The sequence below is a fragment of the Mesoplodon bidens genome (genome assembly GCF_964165515.1).
Source record: "Mesoplodon bidens genome assembly, chromosome: 1".
Lineage (NCBI taxonomy): Eukaryota > Metazoa > Chordata > Mammalia > Artiodactyla > Ziphiidae > Mesoplodon > Mesoplodon bidens.
Window position 1 is genome coordinate 218,466,623 of NC_138176.1, and position 27,841 is coordinate 218,494,463.

At 38.9% G+C, this 27,841-nt stretch overlaps 1 protein-coding gene across 3 annotated transcripts in view; it reads right to left on the minus strand.

The window, feature by feature from the left end:
- The window catches only part of INPP4B (inositol polyphosphate-4-phosphatase type II B), an 886,823-nt gene that overhangs the window by 321,078 nt on the left and 537,904 nt on the right, over positions 1–27,841 (minus strand). For all 3 annotated transcript variants that reach the window (XM_081245267.1, XM_081245268.1, XM_081245266.1), the window contains 2 exons: positions 5,295–5,413; positions 3,123–3,239 (listed from right to left, as the gene is read on the minus strand). In XM_081245267.1, the coding sequence (XP_081101393.1) occupies positions 3,123–3,239; positions 5,295–5,413 (236 nt within the window). The remainder of the gene's footprint in view (positions 1–3,122; positions 3,240–5,294; positions 5,414–27,841) is intronic.

Here is a 27,841-nt window from a genome sequence, read left to right on the forward strand (position 1 = left end):
ATAACTCACACATCTGAAGACAGTCAAGGGTGAAAACACTGAAACTACAGTTCTGCTAATCTCCATATAATAAGGATGTGGCTACCTCACAGTCAAGCAGCCACTCTGCTATGGCCCCCAGAAATTTGTAAGAAGCATGTTTTGCTTCATGAGTCAATTTATTTTCTTACGTTATTGTCTAAGAGCCAGTCTTTCTCCATGCAAACAACATTTTCTTCTGGAAAGTGAGGAGGTATTGATGAATATCCTTTTCTCTATTGTGGGAATCCAAACAAAAACAAAAAACAAAAATCTCTAAACAGATGATATAGAGCAAGTACTGTGCCCATGCAGAGAATAGTGGCACAAAGAAAGAACTGGAATACGTGAGAAAAGGGAAAACAATGTAAAGAGCAGGGTAGAATGGAATGCACTTGATATGTAACTACAGAGAAGAGGAAATTAAAGGAAGAGATGGAAATGCAGATATACAGAGAGCAGCATAAATGCTAAAGGGAAGATGTTAAATAAGTAGCACTTCTGCTTCTGGTTAAGATGTAAAAAGTTGCAAGAGACTGTCACTCCCATTGTTACACTGAGAAGAGGTCATATATGCCACCAAATCATACCTTTTGTTAAACCTATCAGAAAACTGAGGGTATAAATAAACCAAAAGGAAATGAAATCCAGATGGTGACAGACCCTTAGTAGAGGAAGAAATGCCCAGGGCTGGTGTCATCCTTGGCTGAGTAGCAGGAAGTAGAGGATCTTCCATAGAAACCAGCTGAACTTGTAATGAATTTCTATAATGAGCCCATGTGACCTGGCACAAGAAATCTGAATCCCTAGGAGCCCTAGCCACAGCCTGAGTCTCACCCATCCACCTACTTTTTCCCATGGGATGTCACATCATGCAGGAGGGTATTCCAATGAAGGATGGGGGACAAAAGAGCAATGAGATTCACTGCTAAGGTGCACTGGGCTTTCTCTAAGGCGAGGGCTGAAGAGCAGAGGTTGATTCCCCCACATACTAGGCTGAAGCTTGGCAAAGACGTGGAAGAACAGTGAATTAAAGAAAAAAAATTGCTCCATGAATCTAAGGTTGGTTTAACATACAAAACTAAAGTAATTCATTACACTAACAGAATATATAAGAAAAACATTTCAGCATCTCAACACATACCAGAAAAATATAGTTTGACTCAATCCAACACCATTCATGATAACAAAAATATACAGAAAATTATAGATAGAAGGGAAATTCCTCAATCTGATAAAAAGGCATCTATGAAAAACTTACAGTTAAGATCATACTTAATGGTGATATATAAACACTTTCCCCTTAAGTTTGGGAACAAAACCAGGATTTCCACTGTTACCACTTCTATCAATACTGTATTAAATGTCCTACCCAGCCAGTGCAATAAGGAAAGATAAAATGCACAATGATTGGAAAGGGAAACATAAATATTTCATTATTCACAGATAACATAATTGTGTATTTTACAAAACTCTATGGAATCCATGAAAAAAATCCTTTAGAACTAATATGTGAATTTAGCAAGGCTGCAGCCTTGGCTACAAAGTCAATATAAAGAAATGATTATATCTCTACCTATTAGCAAACAAAAATTAAAAACTGTACTTTTAAAACAATACCTTGTATACTAGCATAAAAAACCATATACCTAGAAATAAGTCTAAAAAATATTATGACTTGTATACTGAGCACATTTTGATTTTTACTATTTATGAAGGACCACAAGGCAGTAGCCAAAACAATAACTACAGCGATAATAAACATGCACTTATTAATCTGTAGCTGTTAAGTCTTCTAAATATGTTTCATATATTAGCTTATTTAATCTTTACAAAACCCCCTTTGCCCCCACCAGGTAAATATAAATGAGGATCAATTCTCCCAGAGTCTCAAAGTGGAATGGGAACCAGACAGTCTGCCTTCTCAACCGCTCTACCTGACCGCCATCACTGTTTCCATACCACATATGTGCTGTGCATTTCATTGGGCATTTCTTCTGCAGTTTTGAAGACATGAACTTTTCTGGGGCTGAGTAGGAATGCCTTCGATGCAGAAGATTTTTTTCTCTGTTACATATACCTACCATCTACCTATGTTACATGTTTCAGGGTAAAGAATGAAAAGGAAAGAGAGACTCATGAGCGAGACAGAAATGCCTAGTGAGGGCAGAGCTGAAAGGTGCATTTCCCCTCAACCAGGTGTGTGTGACTCTCCAAGCCGGGCAGCACCCCATGGCCTCAAGCAGAATTCTCCCAGAGCCTACTGGTCTACCTGCCTTCAAAGTGTTTCCTGGCTTATACTTCACTGTGGACCATCAATACTCCCACAGCTCACCCAGCCTTGAAAACAGACAAAAGTTCATGCTGATGGGAGAGATTTAAAGAAGAGGGCTAAACCATCCTCTTCTCAACACCTATCAATAACATTCTCTCCTGTCCAGGGATTTTCAGAGTGGGCTCCAGAGGCAGCGCCTGGGTACCTAACGGTCTCACTTGAACCCACTGATTCAAGCAGAGGAAAAGTCAGACCCAGTAGGAACAGCCTAGGACAAAAGACCATCAGGACTTGACATGACCTTCCTGTAACTAGGCGAATGAAAGCTTCTGCCTCATGCTGACGGTTACTTCCTCCTCTGTTTGCTTTGGTCCCACAGACAACATCAGAAGAACAGAGGGAGTTTCTCTTATTCAGTACATAAAGGAATAAATTGTGAAAGCAGAACACTTTATCAATCCCATTTTAGAATAATGACAATATCTAGAAAGTTTTGAAACATTATTTAAGCTCTTCCACTTGCTTTCTGCTCACGGTGCTGCTCCTTCAACAACTCCTAAAGCATAACAACAAAAATGTAAACCAAGACATCCAGCCAGCCTCCCTGAAAAAGAGGAAAAACTGTTCTGAAAGCTTTTGCTCCTAACCAGTTGCCAGTATGGCACTAAGCCAAATGAATTTGAAAGAAATCCCAGCAAACTATAAACATAAGACAACCATAAACACAGTACAAAGCCCCTCTTCAAAAAATGCCAGTTACATCAAAAACCCAATGGATTGGAAAAGCCTACTGCTTTTCCCAAAGAAAGAAATAAGTACAAGTACTTACAGTGTCATAAGACTTATCCTTGACATCATAGACTGTTAGTTTTATTTTGGTCTCCTCATAGATGGGATACTCAGATGGGAATGTGACACCAGTCAAGAACAGTGGGTCTCTTGTTCCCTGTAACAGCACAAGCAGACAACTTTGATTCAATAAGGCAGCAGTCAGCAGCGTGCAGTGACACATGAGAATGCAGAAAGTGTCTGGGTCTGTTTTTCTAGGAAGTGGTTCTATTAGAAGAGATATCTGAATTGCCAGATGATGGCCACAGGGAACAACACGGCCCAGGGCCCCAGAGTACTGATAGAGCTGTTGATAGTAAATGCCCTTCATCATTGTCAGAGCTGCTAAGAATCTTGAAAAACAATTTATTTTCATTATACGCAGCACCCTTCTTTAGCGTCAGTTGTCAGTCCATTTAGAATACATGTAATGGACATAACCTGTGATTTATGCAAATAACCTGAGATATCGACTGATCAAATTAAAATGAAGCTCTTTTCTCATCAAGAACCATTTGGCAATCTTACGCTGTCCCTTTATTTCCTTTCTGTAATGATTCAATTGAAAGCCATGCTCTGATAGCGTCCATTTGTTTTTAGATGTTCAGCTGTATTTTTTTTTCTCAGACTGATTTGAAAACTAATGAAAGAAGCTAAATATGATGCATTCGGGGCTATGAAATTACTAGTTCAGGATGCAGTGCACAGGGTTTTTCCGTGCCTCAGAATTCATTTTTAGAGAGCTGACATCCAACATTAAATTTTATATCTATATTTAAATATGCATAGTACTGAATATCATGGAGATGTTTGCTAGAGTTCTGTAAGCCAGTTGTTTAGGGAAGTTTCTGGAAGCTGAAGTTATTAATTTATTCATTCATTCTTTCTTCCTTTTATTCAACAAATACTGCTTTTTGTTTGGCACAGTGTTAGATGCTCTGGAACCCACAGTGAATGAAACAGTCAACAACAGCTATGTATGTTCAAATAAATGTGTCAAAATAAATAATTTCTTTTAAGTTTTGACAATATTTTTAAAATAATCAAGTTGAAATAATGCTTGAAAATAGTTTTCATATAAATGAACAATTTTCCAATTTTAGTTTTCCTTGAATGAATAAGACTATTTTTGTTTATTCAACCACAGCATTAACTACAAATGATACCAGCATTGGAACATAAAGTTTCCCAAGGACAGAGTCGGGGCTACGTGTAGGATCTGGGTCATTCCCATTAGAGAAATGAATGGAGTTTCGTCTGAATCATTTATTCCACAAATGGCACTGAGCAAGCCAGGTCTGGGGTAGGCAGCTTAGACTCTTGCAGAGAAACTCCTCGTTCAAAACAGAAAGGGCTCCCAAGTCGAAGAAAAGCAAAGCTTAAGGAGTGTAGAGAATATTTTCTTTAGTCCCAGAGAATAAGTATCACTCATTCACTAAGGCTGTGAAATATGTGATGAGAACAAAATAATCAAAAGGGAAACACTTCCTCTTTTGAATCTGGTCCAACACAATAACAAGTTTCCTCCCAACACATTTTGAGTGTTATATTAGCAACAATAAATGTAAATAGGAAATCTCTCAACGGATGAATAATATTTACACCTTTTGCCTAGAAACATTACAGTGTCTCAAGTTAATTATCCACCTTTCTTTGAAAAACATCATACTTTAAAAAGACACACACGAAAGGCAGAGAATATGAAGCTTCTGACATGCACGAAAGGCAGAGAATATGAAGCTTCCACAGACAATCTAAAGAATACAGGAAAAAATGAAAAGGGCATAAACACTTGGGTTTAAAACGCCTCTAGGTAGTTTACAACTTTCTTTTTTTGCCCCTCAAAGAAATATTCATTCCATTTAATTTAAAATTTATATATATATATATTCCCCCCCCCCATTTAGTACTCTATTCAAAGATACAGAGTGGGGATTTTCCTTCTACTTACTAAAGAAAAATAGGTCTTTCATAAAAAAGGCAAGTTCTTTCCCCATGTGTTTATTCTGGTAAGTTACAAATGCATGCTTAGTAACCTCAGGTATGCTTTCCTAAATGACGGGGGACTGCAACCTAGCATAGCTGCAGGCCAAAATCTAAAGTATTTCAGCTGTTTGCTCAAATCCAGAGAGACTGAGAGAGCGAGAGTAAATCAGGCACACAGCACGCTCACCTCCACAATTTCCGTGCTGGAGTATCTTGTCAGACCCTGCTCCGCTGGGTGGATTACTGAGATCTGCACCAGTGTATTCAGCTTGCGATCACGCACAGGAGCCACAAGATCCTTGCATGCTGGCAATGACAAAGGAAAGAGAAAGAAGAGAAACTAACATCGTATCTCAGGGAAAACTTTTGTCCCGGGTTGGAAGGAAACTCAGCGCCGGCGCTGAATGAAATCTTCTGGGACTCTGGCTGATCTTACAGAGGAAGTCCCTTGGAAGTACCTTACAGAAATAGGAAGTCACGTGCTGCGGAGCGGAATTGAGAATTCATTTCCACTGGCCACATGTGCAGCTCAGGCGAATCTCCACTGCCCTCGGATCCCAGCTCTCATGTGTGACCCTGCACACACAGCTCAGGGGCTTTGAGCGACTTTAATTAGTCATTAAACCCCGGGCTTTAATTCACACCCTAGACTAAGTAAACTGACTTGGGCCACATCCGGGGAACTTTACGCTTCTGCTTATTGACACTGGCTGGATTAGTTCAAATGTTGGAACGCACACTTGGTCCTTACCTATCTAGTCACTAGAGCTGGCCTCCTACAGTCCTACATAGGGACAGACGCGGGGAAGGGAGGCTCCCCTATCACAGCAACACGCAAGCCCCGGGCAAGGGGCAGAGGAGGAGGTGGAGGGGTTAAAAGCGTCCTCTGTCCAGGATTCCAGCCAAGTCTGGGAGGCAGAAATGTGGAAGAAAAATGATGGGTTAATTCTTGCCCAGGGGCCACAAAAGTAAGACCTTTCCCTTGAGACACCAGGCTCATATTACAGACGCTCTCCACCATACCATATTTACTTGAATATTTTCTCCTCCCACATATCATTCCTACAATTTGGGGAAGAAAAGTCCAAAAAAACCCTCCTTTTCAGCAAGTCCAATATCTGCTCAGGTGTTTCCCCACCTGGCTTTGAAATAGTAATTTTACTACCTGCATTTGGATCCCAAAGTATCGTGCAAAGTGTCCTCACTACAGGGAAGAGGTTCAAATTAGGCTAAGCTGGGGGCTGGGGTCAGGCTGGAGCTGGGACCAGGGACTAGCAGTAGCCCCGGGTCATGGATTCATGGTGAGAGTATGCTGGGCTCTATACCATATACATCTCATGCCTCTGACCAGTGCAGAAGGAGAGGGAAGGACCCAAGTATTTAAGCTACATTCTGGCTCTGCAACAGTGTACACCTACTAGGACAGAGGTACTACGGCTTAAACCTGAAACTTGAAAAGCAAAGCAAATTATAAATGTAATTATCACCTTTCCTTTGCTTACAGATCAGCTCATTTATAGAAGCAGAATGGAACAGAGGAAAAAGCAGGAGCTTTGGAATGAAACTGGCCTGGTTTTCGGCCAGTTCTACTAGCTAAGCAATGCTGGGCAAATTCTTCAACTTCTTAATTTCTTCTTGACAGACTTTGAGATCCTTTTACTCCTGTACGGTATTTTGTTATAATGTTCCTTATTTAAACCATATGCCTCTAACCATATAGGAAAGCTTAGGAAAGCATGCTTGGAACAAATTAATAGCAACAGTTTATTTAGCTATCATTATTTTTGAGGCCTTTTGCCAATTATTGCTTTATTTCTCAAAATAGTGCTCTGAACTATTATTTCATTTTTACATACGAAGAACTAGAGGCTTTGAAATAGTAAGTGCTCACATTTACATTACTAGAACTCTCTGGTAGTTTGCTTACATCATACCCCAGCAGTTCCATTTCTTTTCTTGGCATACTGAATTCCTCTCTCAGACAATGGCACCTCTCTTTGGAAGACCAACTGCCATAATTCTTTACTGTCTAACCCAAGAGATCTAGTTTTAGAAAATACTGATGCAAGGTTTCAATAATGTCAACATATCACCGGAAGAAAAAAAAAAGACAGATTTAGACTTTACTGTTCTTTGGTGGTTATTTTGATCATTTCCTTCACTTGCCTAATGAATGTTTAATTTTATCACTCATTCTCTTGGCTTTCTGCTCATAGAGTACAGCTCTCTCTCCATTTACTGATATTGACATATATCTCTCCTTAGATTTTGAAGCTGGAGTCAATTTGTTTCCCACACATGCATTTTGTCCACTTTCTGCTGGTAGCTTCATCTCTACCTTATGAACTTATGACACGTTTGCTCAAAGTTAGTTAATTCTTTTCTGATTTCTTATCAGGCTTGATTGTGGGCTGTGGTTAGTTCTCAGAAGTGAGCTGCTGTTCTCCATTTTATCAGCGAAACTCTCAGACTCACTCCTAATAAAAATAGAGATAATCTCCATTAAACTCAAATGTTCAGTCCAACCCAATTTGCAGATTCCCCCAATACTGATGAAGTAAAAACAACTGTAATGGCACTTTGTATTTCTTTATATTTTAGATCTAAAATATGGCCTAGAAAACAACAACAACTAAAGTCACATCTTGGCTGTCCATCTTTTCCTTCCTGACAGCCCAGAGATTTTACTGTTCCCTACTTTTATATGGCAAGATGTTAGGGAAAGCCCCTGATACCAGTCAGACTTCCTGAGCTGTAGTCCCAGATTCCTCATTTTCTACTTATGTGCCTTTAAGTCACAAACTCTTAGATGCTCAGTTTCCTCATCTGTCTATTTCTCAGGATGGAGGCAAGGAAGAAATTAGGTCCCTTTTTATGAATGGACTTTTCTATGCAAAATAAAGCTTACTAATATTTACCAATATCAATACCTACATTTACTAATAGTTACTGTTTTATTCTTCTGTACAATGGTTTTTATTGGTTCAGCCATATTCAGACAGCTCCTTAAAAACTATCATTAGGGGCTTCCCTGGCGGCGCAGTGGCTGAGAGTCCGCCTGCCAATGCAGGGGACACAGGTTCATGCCCCCGTCCGGTAAGATGCCACATGCCGCGGAGCGGCTGGGCCCGTGAGCCGTGGCCACTGAGCCTGCTCATACGGAGTCTGTGCTCCGCAACGGGAGAGGCCACAACAGTGAGAGGCCCGCATACCGCAAAAAACAAAACAAAACAAACAAACAAACAAAAAAACTATCATTAGGTGAAATATTTCTTTGTAAATATAAAACTAGTACATGGGTCATTGCATTTAGTAAAGTGAAACCCATACACACTATGGATCTATACATACTGAAACTGTCCCACTGGAGGGGTGATAAATGATGAGTGATTGAATTGCTTCACAGAGACTGGGTCACTATAAAGTATAACCTGCATAGGAACTTTTTAGTAACCACTAAAGAAGCCTGAGAAATCTGTTTTCAGAAATCAAAAAAAAAAAGTCATATCAATTTTCCAGCCATACTTAGCACTACCCATTACCCACACAAAATTCTACTCTACGAGGGAGTGACCTGCATAAATGGCCTTCAACTCACAGGACTAAAAGAATACTTCAGGGTTTTTCTTTGGTTGTTTCGTTTTATTTGAGAATTCTTGAATCAAATGGGTGGTAACAAGTAAATACCTCTCTACCATCATTCACTCACCAGTAGATTTTTTACTTTTATTTCTGCCTTTTTATTGGCTTTGTTTTGGACTGAGCTATTTAAAAGCATTCTCAGAGCCCGATTGAGTTTAAATATACAAGATGTTGATAGGTTGGGATTCAAATGTGCTTGTGTCCACTGAATTGTTTATTTTTTAATAAAAAGAGGAAAATCACAATGTAAAAGTAATGAATAATTTTTTTTAAACTACAGTTTGAAACTTTTCTTTAGAAAAAAAACAAAAGAGCTACAAGTGACTGTTTTTCCTGTCACCTTTGCTATAGTAGCTGGCAACGTGAGAATTCACTTTCCATCATCAGTGCTGGTGAATGAGATGCTCACAGGCATTCCCAGCTCAGATTTGTACAGGATCCAGACAGCTCTCTGCTGGAAGGGAATCCTCAATAGAAGTGTAATGATAAAAACAAACCGAGCTTCAATATTTCAGGAGAGGGATAGGCACTGAGCAAACTGGAAACCTATGCTGTACCAAAAGAGGGGCCCTCCATTCAAATTCATTGCCTGAAGAGATAAAAGCCCACGTGGCTTGATTTGAGGATTTGTCCAAAGCTTGAAATCCCAGTCATTGTATAAGTTAAACTGATATATCTGTGACAAAATTTGGCCTAAGGACCAGAAGATGCCAACCTCTGATCTAGATGCTTAAAGCTATACTTGGATTCTTAGGGAGAAGTGCATATCATCTGTTGCTCCTATAATTCCTCTAATATCTGAGAATCCAGAAGCTAAAGGGTGGGGGTTTCTGGGTTCTTGTTGAATTAATATTCTGCCCACCCCAAAATACCATTTTTATAAAAGATCTGTTTTTGTTTCATTCAGCCATCATTTCTAAAGCACGTCAAGTCTTTTGAGTCCATACAGCCGTTCCATCCTTCTAGCCAACATTGGCTGGAAGCCTAAAATTGTCTCCAGACTCTTCTACCAGAGAGCTCAGCCCCAGCAATAATCAATTTGAACACAACTGTCGGTTCAGGTGCCTTTGCGTTCAGCAGCACTGGCTAAATCCTAGTTGTTCTAAGACCTGCCCTGGCTATGGAGTGTGCAAATAAGCAGAGGTGCCTGCCACAGGCTTTCACAAGGGCAGTGGCCTTAGCCACTGGTGTACTGTGAGTTCAAGGCTGACTCCAAGCAATGTCTCTTTCCCCTTAAGAACTCTTTCTTCTGTGTAGGCAGGTCATTTTTCTTGCCCCACTCCATCTCATCTCTCTTCCTGCCATTCAGTGTTAGTAGCATCGAGCAAAGTTTATCCTCAGTCCTCTAGAAAAAGCAATGGCCACAAGTGGGGGCGGGTGGAGGGAGACTTTGACATGAATTCCCACATCTCTACAATTCTGCTCTTAAATTAGCCAGAGGAAAGTTAGGCTTAAAGGAGAAACCACACAGGAGAGCAAACAGAGAAAAAAGAAATGTTTGCTTGTTTGTTTTTCAACTCGGGATAAACTTATATTTGAAACCAGGATCTAGCCTAAGGAATTATGTGACTTTGGATACATTACTCTTATCTCTTTCAGTCTTTATTGTCTTATCTGTAAAGTGGAAGTCAAAGGACAGATTTCATAGATTTGCTATAAAGATTATATGAAGTAATATATGTTGAATGCTAGGCACATAATAGATCCTTTTATTATATATTAAGATTGATATGAATATAATTATACATTGGCACAAAAATGGATTTTATCTCTTCAATATTCTGGTAGTAATTAAATGCTCAAGATATCCCAGGTTGGTCCTGATTTTATGTAACCTTATTCTTTTTTAATAAAAGTATTTTATTAAATATATACCTGTGATTTCTTGGTACCTTCTTGTTTTCAATACAAAAAAATTTTAAACCCCTTACTGGATTATTTGTTAATTTCAGCAATCATAGTTATCATTAATATATTGCTTTCTGTGAAACCAGATGTGCACATTTATACTTGTTAATTTCACCTCTGACTAGACACTTCCAAATGAGAAGCCAAAAATAGCAGAAAGCTTTATTTATTTTCTGTCTGACCTCAGATGTACTACATGTAAATGGTAAACTCACCCTCTATGCAGGGATTTATCTGGGAGGTTAGTGTTCCTTTACTTAAAGAGGGACTTCCCTGGTGGTCCAGTGGTTAGGACTCTGCGCTTCCACTGCAGGGGGCAAGCATTTGATCCCTGGTCAGGGAACTAAGAGCCCGCATGCCACATGGCCAAAAAAATAAATAAAAAATACTTAGAGAAAGTTGGTCCACAACGAGTCATTGTCTTAACAAGTGAGATGTCCCAAGGGGTAATGGGATGACTTGCTCCTCTGTTCTGTACATTCCTTCATCAAAAAAAAAGAAGGCTGTGAATGCTTATAAAGCTTCTTTTTCTTGCAATTAAAAAAAATGTTACAACTCAAACCCAATATAGCCTGATGGAAACAAACCTCCCCTGATGAAAGTTCATTTCTTTCCCCCCTCTTCCCCCACCCCAGACTCTTCATAGGGAAAATGGAAGAGGTAAATCCATGCCCCTCAAGGGCAAAAAGGGCCAGGGTACAGAGAATAGGGGGCATCTTGAACAGGAAAGCGGCCTTATCCAAACAGGGATTTAGGGAAATAACCATCTAGCTCCAGGCTCCCCCAATAGCACTATTCTTATTTTACCATCCCTAAGAGAATCAGCCATTTCCCTAAGGCTGTGGGTAAGTCTCTTGCTGCCTAGAATGCAGTTTTCTATTTACTTCCCAAATTCTTAATGTTTGGTTAGGTTTCTCAAAAATGTGACATATATATCCTTGCTCCTTGTACTCCAGAAAAGTAGATGCCACTTATCAACTGATATGCCAATTTGGGTTATGTTCCCAGTCCTATAAATTACTGGATTCCTTTGCATGGCTTCACAGCTACCATTCTAGAGCAGTGATTACATCTAGACTAAATGAATTGACATCATACATTAAGAGATATATAAATACAGATGTAAATACAATGTAAATATATGTTATATTTAAAAAGCTTAATAGCCCCGCTAATTGCCAGTACAATACGCTTTCCTACGTTTAGTTTCTTCTGCCTTTCTGTTATTTATTCTTCCTTCCTCTCAGGAATTCTAAGACAGCAATTTTCTGAAGCCTAGGATGTGAACCTCTACAATTCAGATCTACTGAGTGGATTCAGAAGACAACACTGCCTCGTTCCCAGGGCACCGCGTTCCATGATAATTCCATCTTCTATAGTAAAATGGTAGAATGTATAGTGTCCTGGACTCATACTAATATCCACACAAGGAGCATTTCATAAGTAATCAGGAACACGCTATTCACTTTTGAATATGTTCTTAAGGCTACTTCTTAGAAAAATGTGGCTCTATATCATGTTGAGCTGATTTATGCCCATTAATAATATTTTCCCATGTTCATTCTGTATTCTCTGTAGAATCTTTGAGTCCCTGATTCATTGAGCTTAGCATCACATCTTGCCCTCCCTGTTTATTTTAGCTTACTTTCAACTGATAGAGCCTACTTTCTGTAATTTTTCTCATTTGGTATTACTTTTCTCATTTGTGTTCTCTTCTGCTTTCTCAAATGTCTTTGCTATGTGTTCTCTACTATTTCAAATGTCCTCAGTAACATGTTTCTCTCATCACTCGGAAAGATGAGGTTATCAAAATCATCACTTGTATATTTATAAGACTTGGGACTACGGGGGTCAGGAATACATCTCTCTTAACAAACTACAGCTTCTCCATCCAGTTAAGTAACCATTTTTTCAGTCTTCATAGAAGTAAAACAAAAATGTGCTATTTTCCCCTTCATTGTTGTGTGGGAAATTTTAATTTACACATACTTCCCTAAAGAGTATGTGGACCATGCATAGCTGGCAACATAAGCAATATTTGTTGGGAAAATTAAAGAACTGTAGAGAGAAGAGTTGGTGTGAAAAATGTGATTAGAAAATTTGGACTTATTTTTCTTTCTCTTCTTTATTCTTTCATTTTTTGTTTGTTTTGTTTTGTTTTCTTCTGTCTTTTAAGACACTGAGTTCAAAATATTAATGTTCTAAATACAAAATTGGAATCTTTTCAAGGAGGATAAGTATACCCACATAACTTGAACAAACAATATTAATTTTAGGTTTCTAGAAAGTTAGAGGGCAAAAAGCAACTCAGTGTTTAAGGGTGAAAGATAAGAAATCAATCTAGGGAATCAATACACACACACACACACACACACACGACTAAATAAATAAATGAATAAATAAAGCCATCCTAATGAAAGAATTCCTTAGATATACTGAAAGAATCCTACGGTTTTTGCCCCTTTCCTACAACAATAAAATGCTAATATAGGGAATTCCCTGGCAGTCCAGCGGTTAGGACTCTGCAGTTCCAGTGCACAGGGCATGGGTTCAAACCCTGGTCGGGAAACTAAGATTCCGCAAGCTATGCGGTGCAAGGGTTCAAACCCTGGTCGGGGAACTAAGATCCTGCAAGCTATGCGGTGCAACCAAAAAATAAAAAAAAAGAAAAAAAATGCTAATATAACACAAATTTTAAGGTTATTCTCAATTAAGATAATAAAGGAAGCATGCAGAGAAGATGGGGGTGAGGGGTAGGAAGCACAATTTATTGCATACTTATTATGCATCAGGTGGCATTAGGCTTAAACTTTCCTTGTGTTAGCTCAAATTCAGAACAATAATGTGCCTAGTGCCGCCTCATCATTCCATTAGTTCCATATCCATATTTTTGACTAATCAGTCAGATTTGTAGATCATGAAGACTATTTATTTATTTATTACCAATAGCTCAGTAGCCCAGTTAATTTTTTTGTCAATAACATCATTCTGTTCCGTCTGGTCCGCTGCATGTTCATTGGTGATTTAGCTTTGTAAGGAGAATTTTAAGACTCTCAACACCCTGAAAATAGAATCCAAATAAAACTTGAGGAAAGGATGAGACTAATGCCATAGGGAGAAAGCAGATGACAGAGTTATTGAGGAATATATGTAATAATTTGCATGAGGGAATTGAAGAGACTGTGTTATAGAAATATTGCTTCAGAATTCTTGCTACACTGAGATTTGAGCACCACTGCTAAATTTTGTTACAACTGACTCATTTATAAATTAAACTAATTTCCTTGATGTAAAAAGCCAGATTCAGATTGTTGAGAAATAGGTCCAGAAATAAAATGTGTTACTTTTCCCCCCATAACAAAACAACATAAAAATATGCCACCATATTTTATGTGTATCTGTGTGTGTTTTAAAAAAAAAATGTTGGCCTTAACAACAAATAGCCAAGAAGATGAAATTCACTTCTACAGTTGGAAAGCTTACACTAAAACTAACCACTCAGTACTGGTTCTCAATTTAAGTACCATTGAACAATCTATAGAGAGAGAGAAGAGGAGCCTCTGCCTGGAACAATGGTGCTCTCGGGAAATGCTCTTTGATCCTGCTCTGAAGCAGCGAAGATGCCAGCTGTACAGAAGACAGCGTATTTGCATATGAAAAGAGCAAATCTGGTTCAAATCACTGTTGTCTGTATCAGAAGACTCCCATTCTCCAGCCCATCCCCTGCTCCCCCCAGCTTCTCTCATTTCAATCCTCAGAAAATTCTATTTTGTCCTGTTTTCATGAATACTACCTAGATGGCTGAGACTCCATTCTCAAGCAGTTGAATTAAAAACAAGCCTGTGCTCGTGTATCTTCCGGTTTTGACCTCCCACGCTATATGATGTAAACCCCAAACTGGCCTGGCATCATCGCCTAATAGTTTGTTCAGACTTGGCTCTCTGTGCGCATGCTCCAAATCCACGTTCCACTTCAGAAACGCGTGTGTGCAGCTTCCTGCCGCTCTTTTCAGCAAGAACGTATGTGCTGCTTAAGAAAGGATGAAAATGTTATTCCAAGAATGGAAGCTGTTCTCAACCCTTCATTCTTCTCTATTTCTTATTAAAGCAGTAACCGAACTTCTCACACAAATTCAATTACCACTTGAATAAAGGGTCTTCCAAGATGTGAGTCTCCTGTGTTGCCTTCCCACCTACCCTCTCTTGTTTTCAATATCCTTCAGTCACAGGAATTTCCTCTCAGGTATATTATTGATAACTAACACTAAATGTATCCAAAACTAAGCTAAGTAATTATCTGTGTATTTAAGCTCTGAACTACAAATAAAATAAATTAAAAGTTAAAAAATGCTCAACATCATGAATCATTAGAGAAATGCAAATCAAAACTACAATGAGATATCATCTCACACCAGTCAGAATGGCCATCATCAAAAAATCTAGAAACAATAAATGCTGGAGAGGGTGTGGAGAAAAGGGAACACTCTTGCACTGCTGGTGGGAATGTGAATTGGTACAGCCACTAGGGAGAACAGTATGGAGGTTCCTTAAAAAACTACAAATAGAACTACCATATGACCCAGCAATCCCACTACTGGGCATATACCCTGAGAAAACCATAATTCAAAAAGAGACATGTACCAAAATGTTCATTGCAGCTCTATTTACAATAGCCCAGAGATGGAAACAACCTAAGTGTACATCATCAGATGAATGGATAAAGAAGATGTGGCACATATATACAGTGGAATATTACTCAGCCATAAAAAGAAACGAAATTGAGCTATTTGTAATGAGGTGGATAGACCTAGAGTCTGTCATACAGAGTGAAGTAAGTCAGAAAGAGAAAGACAAATACCATATGCTGACACATATATATGGAATTTAAGAAAAAAAAATGTCAAGAAGAACCTAGGGGTAAAACAGAAATAAAGACACAGACCTACTTGAGAATGGACTTGAGGACATGGGGAGGGGGAAGGGTAAGCTGTGACAAAGCGAGAGAGAGTCATGGACATATATACACTACCAAACTTAAGGTAGATAGATAGTGGGAAGCAGCCATTTAGCACAGGGAGATCAGCTCGGTGCTTTGTAACCGCCTGGAGGGGTGGGATAGGGAGGGTGGGAGGGAGGGAGACACAAGAGGGAAGGGATATGGGAACAGATGTATATGTATAACTGATTCACTTTGTAATAAAGCAGAAACTAACACACCATTGTGAAGCAATCATACTCCAATAAAGTTGTAAAAAAAATCAATATATACATACAAAAATTTTGGAAACTGCAAGTGAGCATAATAATAGTAATAAATAGTAATGCTTATAACAAAAAAAAGCTAAAAAAAAAGAATGGAAGCTGGTCCCTCTGAATACTAAAAGAAATGTGTGAGTCAGTGAATGGAAATCTGTAGTGTTACAACTAGGGTTGCAGAAGAGGAAGAAACACAGGCAACAACCTTCAATCTTATACCCGACCAGGGACCAAGATGACAGTATTTTTCCAGAACTGCCAGTTTGACATAGGAGCCGATAGGGTTCCCGTTCAGGACAAGCATAGAGCCCATCAGTGGATCCAGCCAGGCACGTGGTTAGTGGGGAGGGGATGCTTCCTTGATTTACCTCTGAACCACAAGATGAAGCTAGCATGGCTGGTGGAGACAGTTAGTTACAGGAGTGGTGGCCGGAAAGTCAGAGCCTGAGTCGCCAAGTGTGGATGGCTAAGAGAAGTGTGCTCCAAGTTGATGAACTCTAACTGAAGACACAAAATGATGTCCAGAAGGTATTTGGGAGTCTGAGGCAGAAAAAAATGAAATTGGGACCTGAGAACATTATCTTCAGGGTTTGGCAGTCTCCTGAGGGAATCTGAGGTCCATCTGTTTGGGCAGGAAGTAGGAAGTGCTCTGGAAGGCAGTTGTTTAACCTGGATGATTTCACACACAAAACACTGACTCATGGTCTGGGTTTCACCAAATCCTGCATGAGGCAATTTTCAGACATGCTTTCCTGAACCAAAATGTTTCAGAAAAATTGTACTCTATATATTGCACCCAAGGGCTAAGTTTTAGAAGGTGGTATTCAAATTAAGGTAATTTTTTTAAATTTCAGTAATTTTTTCCCATAAATGTATTGGACTTGGTAGTTATATGTGGAATTAATAGTCTTTTATGAAATTCCCACCCCTCTAGTGTCAAATATTTTACAAGTAGATTTAAAGTATTAAATCAAAGCCATACATGGATAGATTAGGAAGCAAGCGGGGGAAGAGAAGCATGAGAGGAAGAGGTGGTCCTGGAGGGATGACTAGCCTCCCATTTCATTGTCTCTATCTGGAGCATCCTTTGTGGAGGGGCAAATTATCACTCCCTATTTCTCCTGAGTCCCTTGAGTCAATCATACGTGTGATTTTTTTGTAGACAAAAGAAAATCTCAATATTCATGTTGAATATGGAGCTTTAAGGGTGTCAATTCTCCCATCATAAGACAGTTGACTCACAGGAAATAAAACAAGGTTGGTATAGATAAGCTAAAGCTAGAAATGACTAGTGAACCAGGAGACATGACACAAGAGGAGAAAGACAGTGAGAGTCTGTGGGTGAGACATCACATGTGGACTAGCTTGAGGGCAGGAGGGGTCTAATTATTCAGAGCAAAATCCACAAGTTCAACACCACGTGGAAATAGCGCAGCTTGAGAGTGGGAGAGCCTGATTCTAAGAGAAACCAAGTTTGAAGGGAACAAAGAGCACACTTCTCAGAATAATGGGGATCTCCAAGGAGAGCCTCAAGCTCAGCAGAGCACCTGTGAGCTGAATGTAGAATGCTTCACAGCCCTAGCTACACAGGAAGTTTCAGAACAAAGGAGCAGTTGTTTACACTACCCAAACTAAACTAGAGAAGAACCACCTTCGCAGCAATTCCAAGACACGTGGGAGACTAGGTAAGATAAGAATATGAGACACCTTCTGTTTGAAGGTCTCCCTGGCAGTTCTTTCTTGCTCTGTGTAGTAAACAGTCAAAGGCTCAGGGTCGTAGATTCCAGTCCTGACCAGGTAACTTTGGATTTGTTATGGAATCTCGGTATCCTCCTCAGGAAATGAGGATGATAATTACAGTTATTCTCACTGAGTGCTTGTGAATATATGTGGGGAAAAGAGATTTGTTAATTTCCTAATGATGTATTAATAATGTACTTCTCCCTTTCATGTATATTAGCTCAAACACTCTGTGAAATAAGAATTATTATCTACAACTTACAGACAAGGAATCAGATTTTCAGAGAGGGTAAGGGATTAACCCAGAACAGTAATTTTTAAATATCATTAAGCAATCATTTATACACCTAGCACCGTTCTTAGTGCTTTACGTACACTAGCTTATTTAAGCTGCAAAACAACCCAGTCAACATGAAATTGTTCAGAATCACACAGGTAGCCAGTAGCAGGATGAGGATTCAAATGCTCTCATAGTGGCAGCCCAGCCCATGCTCTCAAACACTTCCCTTGTACTGCCTTCTCTCAGGGTTATACGTGGGAGGCTGAAATCTAGGCTCAAATCTCTGGACCTCCGTCCATTTCTCCTATTTTAGTTCTGTTATGCTTCTTGTTATTTGTCTATATATGTTCTTAACATTATCTCTATAGGAAGATAGCTTGCTTCCTGATGCTATCATAGTACAGGAACCTTGAAGTTACTTTGTGAAGAATTTGAGGGCATAAAGTTCTACACAGATGAGCAATTGTCAGCGATCTAGTCTAGTTACAGAACCCACTTGTTCAGCTTGGCCCATGACTGATTCTTCCTGTCAGTTCTCTCTAGATGAACCCCAAGGGCAGTCAGGCTCTGCCCTTCCTGATATAATTTGCTAACGATAAAATATCAACAGTTAAATAATTGTCTTCACTGAGAATACTAAAATGAATTGCGTTTTACAAACAACTGTGTTAGCGACAATTACAAAACATTTCAAGGTCATTTCTAAACCTATAAATTTATTTTATGAAGAAATGTGAGTCAAAAAGCTGAAACTGGGGCCTCCCTGGTGGCGCAGTGGTTGAGAGTCCGCCTGCCGATGCAGGGGACACGGGTTCGTGCCCCGGTCTGGGAGGATCCCATATGCCGCGGAGCGGCTGGGCCCGTGAGCCATGGCCGCTGGGCCTGCGCATCCGGAGCCTGTGCTCCGCAACGGGAGAGGCCACAACAGTGAGAGGCCCGCATACCGCAAAAAAAGAAAAAAAAAAAAAAAAAAAAAAAGCTGAAACTAACACACCATTGTGAAGCAATTATACTCCACTAAAGTTGTAAAAAAAATATATATATATATACTGTTCAAGATACATTAGCTATTTTGTGCTGTGTTATAATATCTATTAAAGCAGTTTATTTGAAAATTAAAAAAAAAAAGCAATGGCATTCATGCCTGCGTTCTGTTCGTGGATATTTACTGAATATCTAAATGTGCCCAGCATGATTCTAGGTGACAGTTTCATAGCAGTGAATAGGAAAGCAAGTTCTCTATTTTATGGAGCTTACGGTCTAGCAAGACATAAAGTTAAAAAAAAACAATTTAGTGAGCATTTTAAACAGGGTGATTAAATTGAGAGTGTTGGGAGAAGCAAGAATCAGGAAAAGCTTCTCTGATGAGGTGACATCTGAGTTGTGATCTAAAACTTACCAAGGGGCCAGCTGAGGGGCGGGGAGGGGGGGAGAAGAAATGCCAAGACCCAAATGTTTGGCTTGTTTGAGAAGCAAAAAGAAGACAAATGAGGTTGAGAGTAAGGCTGCAGAGTGAGCTGGAAGATCAGCACAGGTAAGGTGAGAAGGGCCTGCTGCCCAACAGCCTTGTAGACTGTGGTAAGATATTTCAATTTTATTCTTTTTTTCAAATTTTATTGGAGTCTAGTTGATTGACAATGTTGTGTTAGTTTCAGGTGTACAGCACAGTGATTCAGTTATACATATATATATATATATATATATATATATATATATATATATTCATTCTTTTTCAGATTCTTTTCCCATATAGGTTATTATAGACTGTTGAGTAGAGTGCCCTGTGCTAGACAGTAGGTTCTTGTTTATTTTATATATAGTAGTGTGTGCATGTTAATCCCAAGCTCCTAATTTATTCCTCCCCCTACATCCCCCTTTGGTAACCATAAGTGTGTTTTCAAAATCTGTGAATCTGTTTCTGTTTTGTAAATCAGTTCATTTATATCATTTAAAAAAAATTAGATTCCACACATGTGTGATATCATATGATATTTGTCTACCTCTGTCGATTTTATTCTAAGTGAAATGGAAGCCATGGAAGGATTTTAACTAGGGAAGTAAAGAAATCCCAATTATGTTTTTAAATTATTTATTCTGGTTCTCCCATCAGGAAGGGAGTGTGAAGGGGTAAGAGGCAGACACAAGCAGACCTAGGAGGACTCCCTTAACCGGCTCAGGTGAGAGCTGACAGCGGCTGAGAATTGAACGATATCGGTGGCAACGGATAGAGGTGATCAAATTCAGAATACACTTTGTACATAGAAAGTATAGGACTCGAAGGTGGATTTGACATGAGGTTAGGGAAAAAGAAGAATCAAGAAAGAGTTAAGAGTTTGAGGATTTGCAAAACAGAATGGATGGTGATGTCTTTTAAGGAGATGTATATCATTGGGGAAATAAAATGTTTGGGAGGGACAGGAAATGGGAATCAAGAAATCAGGTTTTAACTACCTTGAGTTTAAAACCCCTCCTAGGAAGTCAAGTGTCTTGAGCAAATGACACTGTGGAGTTCAGAGGAGAGCAAGGATCAACATTCCCGCTGAAGGGAGTGCTCCAGGGACGTGATCCTAAGATCTGATGGTTTACTTCTCAGACACAGAATTAAAGATACAATGACAAATATAAAAATGAGGGAGAATTCCACTTAAAAGCCATGGTCTTAAAGGTGTGTTCCCTTCTCATGCATCTTCCTTGATTTACTTTTAAGTCCAGGATATTTCTTCCCCGTTAACAACAAAATAACTTTTGGGGTCTGAAATAGCCAAAAGTGCATTTTTCTTCTTTCATTCTCGGATGTCGCACAATCCACAGTGTCGAAGAGAATGGGCTCTAGAGTGAGCCTGTGGGATTCAAATCTCAACTCCTCAGCCTCTCCATAATTCAGTTTCCAAAATGTAGATAATAACAGTGCCTAATCAGAGTTATTGTGAGGATCAGATGAGATAAAATTGGTAAGGTATGGGCTTCCCTGGTGGCGCAGTGGTTGAGAGTCCGCCTGCCGATGCAGGGGACGTGGGTTCGTGCCCCGGTCCGGGAAGATCCCACGTGCCGCGGAGCGGCTAGGCCCGTGAGCCATGGCCGCTGAGTCTGCGCGTCCGGAGCCTGTGCTCCGCAACGGGAGAGGCCACAACAGTGAGAGGCCCGCGTACCGCAAAAAAAAAAAAAAAAAAAGAAAGAAAAGTGAAAGCTGCTAGGCAGTCCTGATTCCTCAATTACCCACAAGTAGCAACAGATGCTGCAAAGGTAGACCTGTTCCAGTGACCAGCACTCTCAGTGATTAGACAATGGAGGAAAGAAAGTAATTAGGTAAATCACACAAAAAGAGAAATAAACTGGATGGGGCATGTTGATCGTTGATGAAAGACAGATAAACAAGGTAGATGTGAACATTAAAAAAAAAAGCCTCTAATTTAACAAATAATTAGCTAAACCCTTGTGGAAAAATCTATTTAGGCCTCCCTTAACTAAATGTTCCTGTGGTATATTATTCAGAAGGAAATGGGAACAGAAGAATAGATATAATTTATTGCAACAAAATTCAGTTAAATGGTACACTCCTAGCAAATAGGAAGTGAGGCAAAAAGAGACGTTTGTTCTCTTATATACTTTTCACTTATTAACTGATGTCATGTATCTCAACCTCCTGAAGAATGCCAAGCTAGAATTTAGACCAGTAGCAATAAGAAGAGCTACATTCCAGAGGGAGCACATATTAAATCTTGAGTCGCCAGAAAACACTACCCACACAACAGACCTGTTAAGAAGCTCTAATTGGTTCACTTTCTCTTCCTTCAATTAAATCTCTATCTCAGAAGTACAAAAACGTGACGCAGGTCTTAGATAACCTTTTATTGTCTACCCCCCTCCAATCCTGTACTTTTAATAATCAGCCACAAGGAACATGGCCTTTGGAGTTAAAAACCTATATTTCTCCACTCCTGGCCTTATGCCCTTGGGCAAGTGACTACACCTGTGAAACAGGAACAGTGAGAAGCACCTAGCTGGTCTGTTTTAAGATCAGAGATAAAATGTGAAAAGACACACTGGGAAGATTCTTGTGTCTGCAAACTCTGCATAGGTAGGCAATTGTCAGGGGCACAGCACAGCTACAGATTTTGCTGTGTCCCACTCAGCATGGTCTGAGCCTTCTCTGAGTTTCATCTAGTTTAGCCCCAAAGCCAGTAGGCCTCAATACCTGGCACTTAGAAGTTCAATAAGTGATAGCAATTATCATGCACAAAAATTCAGTGCCAAGACCCCTTTTCAAAAAAGTACTCACTGAGTATGACAAAGTGATTTACCCAAGGTTAAATCCAAAATAGCAAAGGCTAACCAATCGTTAGGTATATGTCAGATACCAGTTTAAAGGCTTTCTGTATATTAATTCGTTTAATCCTAACAAGAACCATATAAGGTAGATACTGACCCGCTTCCTGTTTTACAGAGAAGAAAATAGGGAGTCAGAGACATTGTGTCATTTTTCCAAGGCTGCCTGTCCAGGTAGTAACAAAGACATTGTTAAAATTCTAGAGTAGTCTTCACACTCCCATCTCTTAGCTATATTGCCTCCTCACTCAGATTGTAGACTGAAATTTGAGCCTGAAATGCAAAACTACTGTTTATTATTTTGGTTGTAGTGATAAACTGTTGTTCCGAAAAACATCTCTTCAAAAGTATTGCTAGTTACCTGATGCTGTCAAAATAGAGATAGCTCCGAGAAAGATGCGTCAGACAGATTCTTGTGTCTGCAAGCTCTGCATAGGTAGGCAATTGTCAGGGACACAGCATGGCTACAGAGTCTGCCGTGTCTAGCTTAGCATGGCCTGAGCCTTCCCTGAGTTTCATCTATTGATAGCTTAGCGCCAAAGCCAGGAAGACTCAATTCTTCCTGATACCCAAATACAATCTGCAAGCACTAGAATAATGTTGAAAGACTGTGTTTATTTAGATTTTTAAAACAAGTTTCTCATGTATGTGCAACAACTGTAAAATACTGCAAGAAGATTTCTAGAGCCTTAATTTATTTTTAGAGTGGGATTATAAGTAATAAAGAGGAAAATGTAAATGAGCATTAAACTCATCACCTTAGGAAATGACCTGTAGGATTTTCTTTCCTGTAGTTTGCTACTCCCTTTGCCTGAATTGTCTCTTGTGTTTCTTCTAAACCAGCTGAAATCCTGCCCATATTTCCAAACCTGGTCCAAATGCCACTTCCTCTGAGATGTTTTTTTCTGATGCCACAGTTATATTTAATCACTGCTTGCTCAGTACTTCCGTAGTTCTTGGCTTATGTCTTTACTTTGCCCTTATCACAATCTACCTGGCCTGATGGTTTGTCTCTATCATGTCCTGGAAATTCTTGAAAAGCAGGAATCAAGAAGGAGGGAGGACAGCTTGATGGTTAAAAGCAGGAGTTCAGATCAGACAAAACTCAGCTTGGATCCTGACTCTCTCACTCAACTTCCATAAGATCTTTGGAAAGTTGATCATTGGGAATCTTAGATTTTTTCATCTTTCCATTGAAGATAATATGGGTGAGTCTGTTCTGTACTCAGATTCCTGGGTTCGAATCTTAGGTTCATAACTTTATTTGTTTATGTCTAAGTACCCTTTCCTATAAGACAAAGATGATAATAGAGAATTTATCTCATAATGAAATTCTGAGAATTAAAGTAATTAATTTATGTAAATTATTTAGAACAACGTCTGGTGAACAAACAAGCACTCAGTAAATGTTAGCTACTTTAATATTATCCTGTAGAATTGTGGTAAGGAAAACATGGCATCCTGTTTGTAAAGAGATAAGAACATAGTAGATGCTCAAAAAATGGTAGGTATTACTGTGATTTCCCAGTCCTTTACACTGTAAGAATAAAGAAAATGGCAATCAACATATAATGAGCAAAAAAATAGAGCAAGTATATTCTTAGCAGTTGTTTCTCTTGTTGCTTGAAAATCATCTTGCAGCTTATATGAAGAAGTATTTCATATAGTATTTTTATCAATAGATTAAATACAAAAATATACCTCTGTGCTCAGTATTCCCTTTAGTTTGCCTATGATAACATGGAGAGGGTAAAAATACTAAAGAAGATATAATAAAATCTTCCATTCTCCCATTGGAGCTTTAAAAAAGTCAGAGCTTTATGATCACTTATGAACACAGATCAGCAGGAGAGTAGAAGTGTGAACACAGGAGAAAATTGGCAAGTTTAGCCTCCCCAGATTTTTTTTTCTTTTCCAGAAACATATAAAACAATGGCTGATTTATAGCAATTCATAAAGTATGAATGAATGTGACATGCAGGTTAATGAAGGCCTTAGCAATCTATAAAATCAGTGTCTATAAAGAGATGAGACAGTTTTTGTGCAGCTTCTCAGTTTGGGCGTATTTTATACACGTTTTCAAATTCTGAACACAGAAAACTGATCACATGATTTACATGACTTTTTTTTTCTTAGCTGGGTTATTAGAAATAGTGTGGCTGTATATATAAAATCTAAAATCAGTACACAAAATCACATATATGCTCCAACAGAACAAAGAACAAAGCATTTAGAATCAGCATTCTTCTGGTCCTTATTGAAAGTCACTCTAATATTTGAAGTAACCTATCCAAGGATGTCTTGCTATTATACCATAACGTAATGTTGTGATAGAACTGAATTTTAATCACTGAATTCTAGGCTGGTACACATCATTTACCTGGTACAGGTATATAGTGGGTTGCATGCCCACAGACTTTTTTTGCGGGGCTCTCACCGCTGTGGCCTCTCCCACCACAGAGCACAGGCTCCGGACGCACAGGCTCAGCGGCCATGGCTCACGGGCCCAGCCACTCCGCGGCATGTGGGATCCTCCCGGACCGGGGCACGAACCCGCGTCCCCTGCATCGGCAGGCGGACTCTCAACCACTGCGCCACCAGGGAAGCCCCCCACAGACTTTTTAAAGTCTCTATTTCCACAGAGAAAACAGAGTTTCTACAAGGGTGTACTTCAATTTGTTTATTTAGTCACATTATATATGGCAGAACTGACATGGCTTACAGAGTGAATGTGAAGTACTTTCCTATAAAGCACTTGGAATCACTGATTTTTCAGTATATACCATGATTCCAAAGGACCAGGAAGTAGATGAATCAAGAATCCTATTGAAGAGCACAGTTTTTATTTTCTCTTCTAGGAAGAGAAGATGGCTGGCTTTTTATATGTAACTTGGTGTAATAAAAATAAGTATTTATTGCACGCCTTTTTGTGTCTGTGTTTTCTGAATTTGGAGTATTTGTCTTGTTCCAAGCTCCAAGCGTCTGCTTCTCCTGCTCTCCTGGTCTAAAATGTGATTCCTCTTTTCCTCTACTTGTTCTAATGATGCTTTCCTCCTTCAAAAACTAGCTTTAGTTAGTCTTCCTTGGAAAGCCTTTCCTGACCACTCCTCCTCATACTAGTTTGATCCTTTACACCATCTCTCATATTCTTAGAGACCCTGAAAAATAGCTTAGCGTTTAAGGATCTTTTTAATCACTTCAGGAGTCTTAGTTCGATCTCTCTACTTATACTATGAGTTAACTGAAGGCAAACAGCAAATTTACTCCTTCAAATATGCCCCCTTTCTTGTTCATCATTTTTAGGTGTTTATTTAAATAAACAAACACCACTTGATCATGACATTTATATGGGCACGTTGCAGAGATTTTAAAAGATATAACAAAATATCTTTATGCTTTCCAAAGGAAAGCATAACAAAAATAAAAACTGTACCAAGTTGTGAGAACCATGATTAAAGACACTCATGCCTAGTCTTCCAATCTTGTTATTTTGTACACAAACACTGTTAGCACAGTTAAATAAGGGTTATGTTGTACAAGCAGTTTGTTATCCTGCTTTGACAACTCTTATATTCCCCTGTTTGATGAAATATCCTTTTGAAAGATGATTTTTTAATGACTGAATAGTTTTCCATCTTAAGAATCTATGCTTCACTAAAAAAATTAAACAACATGTGCTGATTGACTGAGTTGGGGATGAAATACAGTGGCTTAAACTTCCCCTTTATCTATCCTGACTTTGAAGCATTAGGAAAAAAAGTCAAGAAATGAGATGGGAAAACAGAAATCAAGAGAGATAACTATCTGAAAATGTATGACCACTTTTCAGAGATAACTGTGATATATTTCTGCATTGCTTATTATTGATTGTTATCTGATATAATTTTTACTATATTACTAAGAAAATTATAGCAGTTAATATAGATTTATTGATTTTAGAGAAAACTGAAAGAAAAAGTAAAGACCTGTTAAATAATTTGAACCTCAGATTAGTCTTATTTTATGTACTACTAAAACCTATAGGGGAGGGATTGATCCATTTTCAATTCCAGGGGAAAAGGTCTCAGGAAAGATTCATTCCATAAATTTATGTACTGATTCTTAAAAGATAAATCAGCTTCACACAAGGCAAAGGATCTAACAATCAGTTGGCTTTGAATCTCATCTCTCTCTATCCTTTACTCACTAGAGTCTTGGCATCACCCAAGCACCAGGTCTGATCCTACTGTCCAGAGGTGAGGTACAGGTGCGGGTGAGGGAGACTAGAAGAGGCCATGGGAGTAGGGAGCTCACTGGCTCAGCCCATCTTCTATCCTACTACTGTCCTAATCTGACCTTGGCATTCCAGTAGCCCAGCAAATGGTCCTTCACTATTTGCCATTTCCCCTTTTACTACAAGCCCAGATCAGCTCATAGCTTGGTTTCATGCCTGGTCAAACGAGCAACCTGATTGATTATCCTTGAACCCCAGTATTTCCGTTCTTAAAACCCTATTACCTATTGCGCAAGTATCTACTATAGCCTGCCTGCCCCCTCCTGCTGGGAAAGTCAACTGGGTTTTTTTTTTTTAAACCCTTTTTTTAAAATTGAAGTATAGTTAATTTACAATGTTGTGTTAGTTTCAGATGTACAGCAAAGTGATTCAGTTCTATATATCTATAACTATATCCATTTTTTTTCGGATTCTTTTCCATTATGGGTTATTATAACATATTGAATATAGTTCCCCATGCTATACAGTAGGTCCTTATTGTTTATCTATTTTATTTATATTAGTGTGTATATGTTAATCCCAAATGCTGAATTTATTTATCTCCCAGGCTTTGGTAACCATAAGTTTTTCGATGTCTGTGAGTCTATTTCTGTTTTGTAAATAAGTTCATTTGTATCATTTTTTAAGATTCCACATGTAAGTGACACATGATATTTGTCTTTGTCTGACTTACTTTACTTAATATGAATCTCTAGGCACATCCAAGCTGCTGCAAATGGCATTATTTCATTCCTTTTTATGGCTGAGTATATTCCATTGTATACATATATACCACATCTTCTTTATCCATTCGTCTGTCAATGGACATTTAGGTTGCTTCCATGTCTTGGCTATTGTAAGTAGTGCTGCAAAGAATATTGGGGTACATGTGTCTTTTTGAATTAGAGTTTTCTCCAGATATATGCCCAGGAGTGGGATTGCAGGATCATATGGCAACTCTACTTTTAGTTTTTAAAGGAAACTCCATACTGTCCTCCATAGTGATTGCACCAATTTACATTCCCAGCAACAGTGTAGGATGGTTCCCTTTTCTCCACACCCTCGCCAGCATTTATTATTTGTAGACTTTTTGATAATGGCCATTCTGACTGGTGTGAGGTGATACCTCATGGTAGTTTTGATTTGCATTTGTCTAATAATTAGCAATACTGAGCATCTTTTCATGTGCCTGTTGGCCATCTGTATGTCTTCTTTGAAGAAATGTATACTTAGGTCTTCTGCCCATTTTTTGATTGGGTTGTTTGTTTTGGGGTTTTTTTTTGATATTAAGTTGAATGAGCTATTTGTATATTTTGGAAATTAATCCCTTG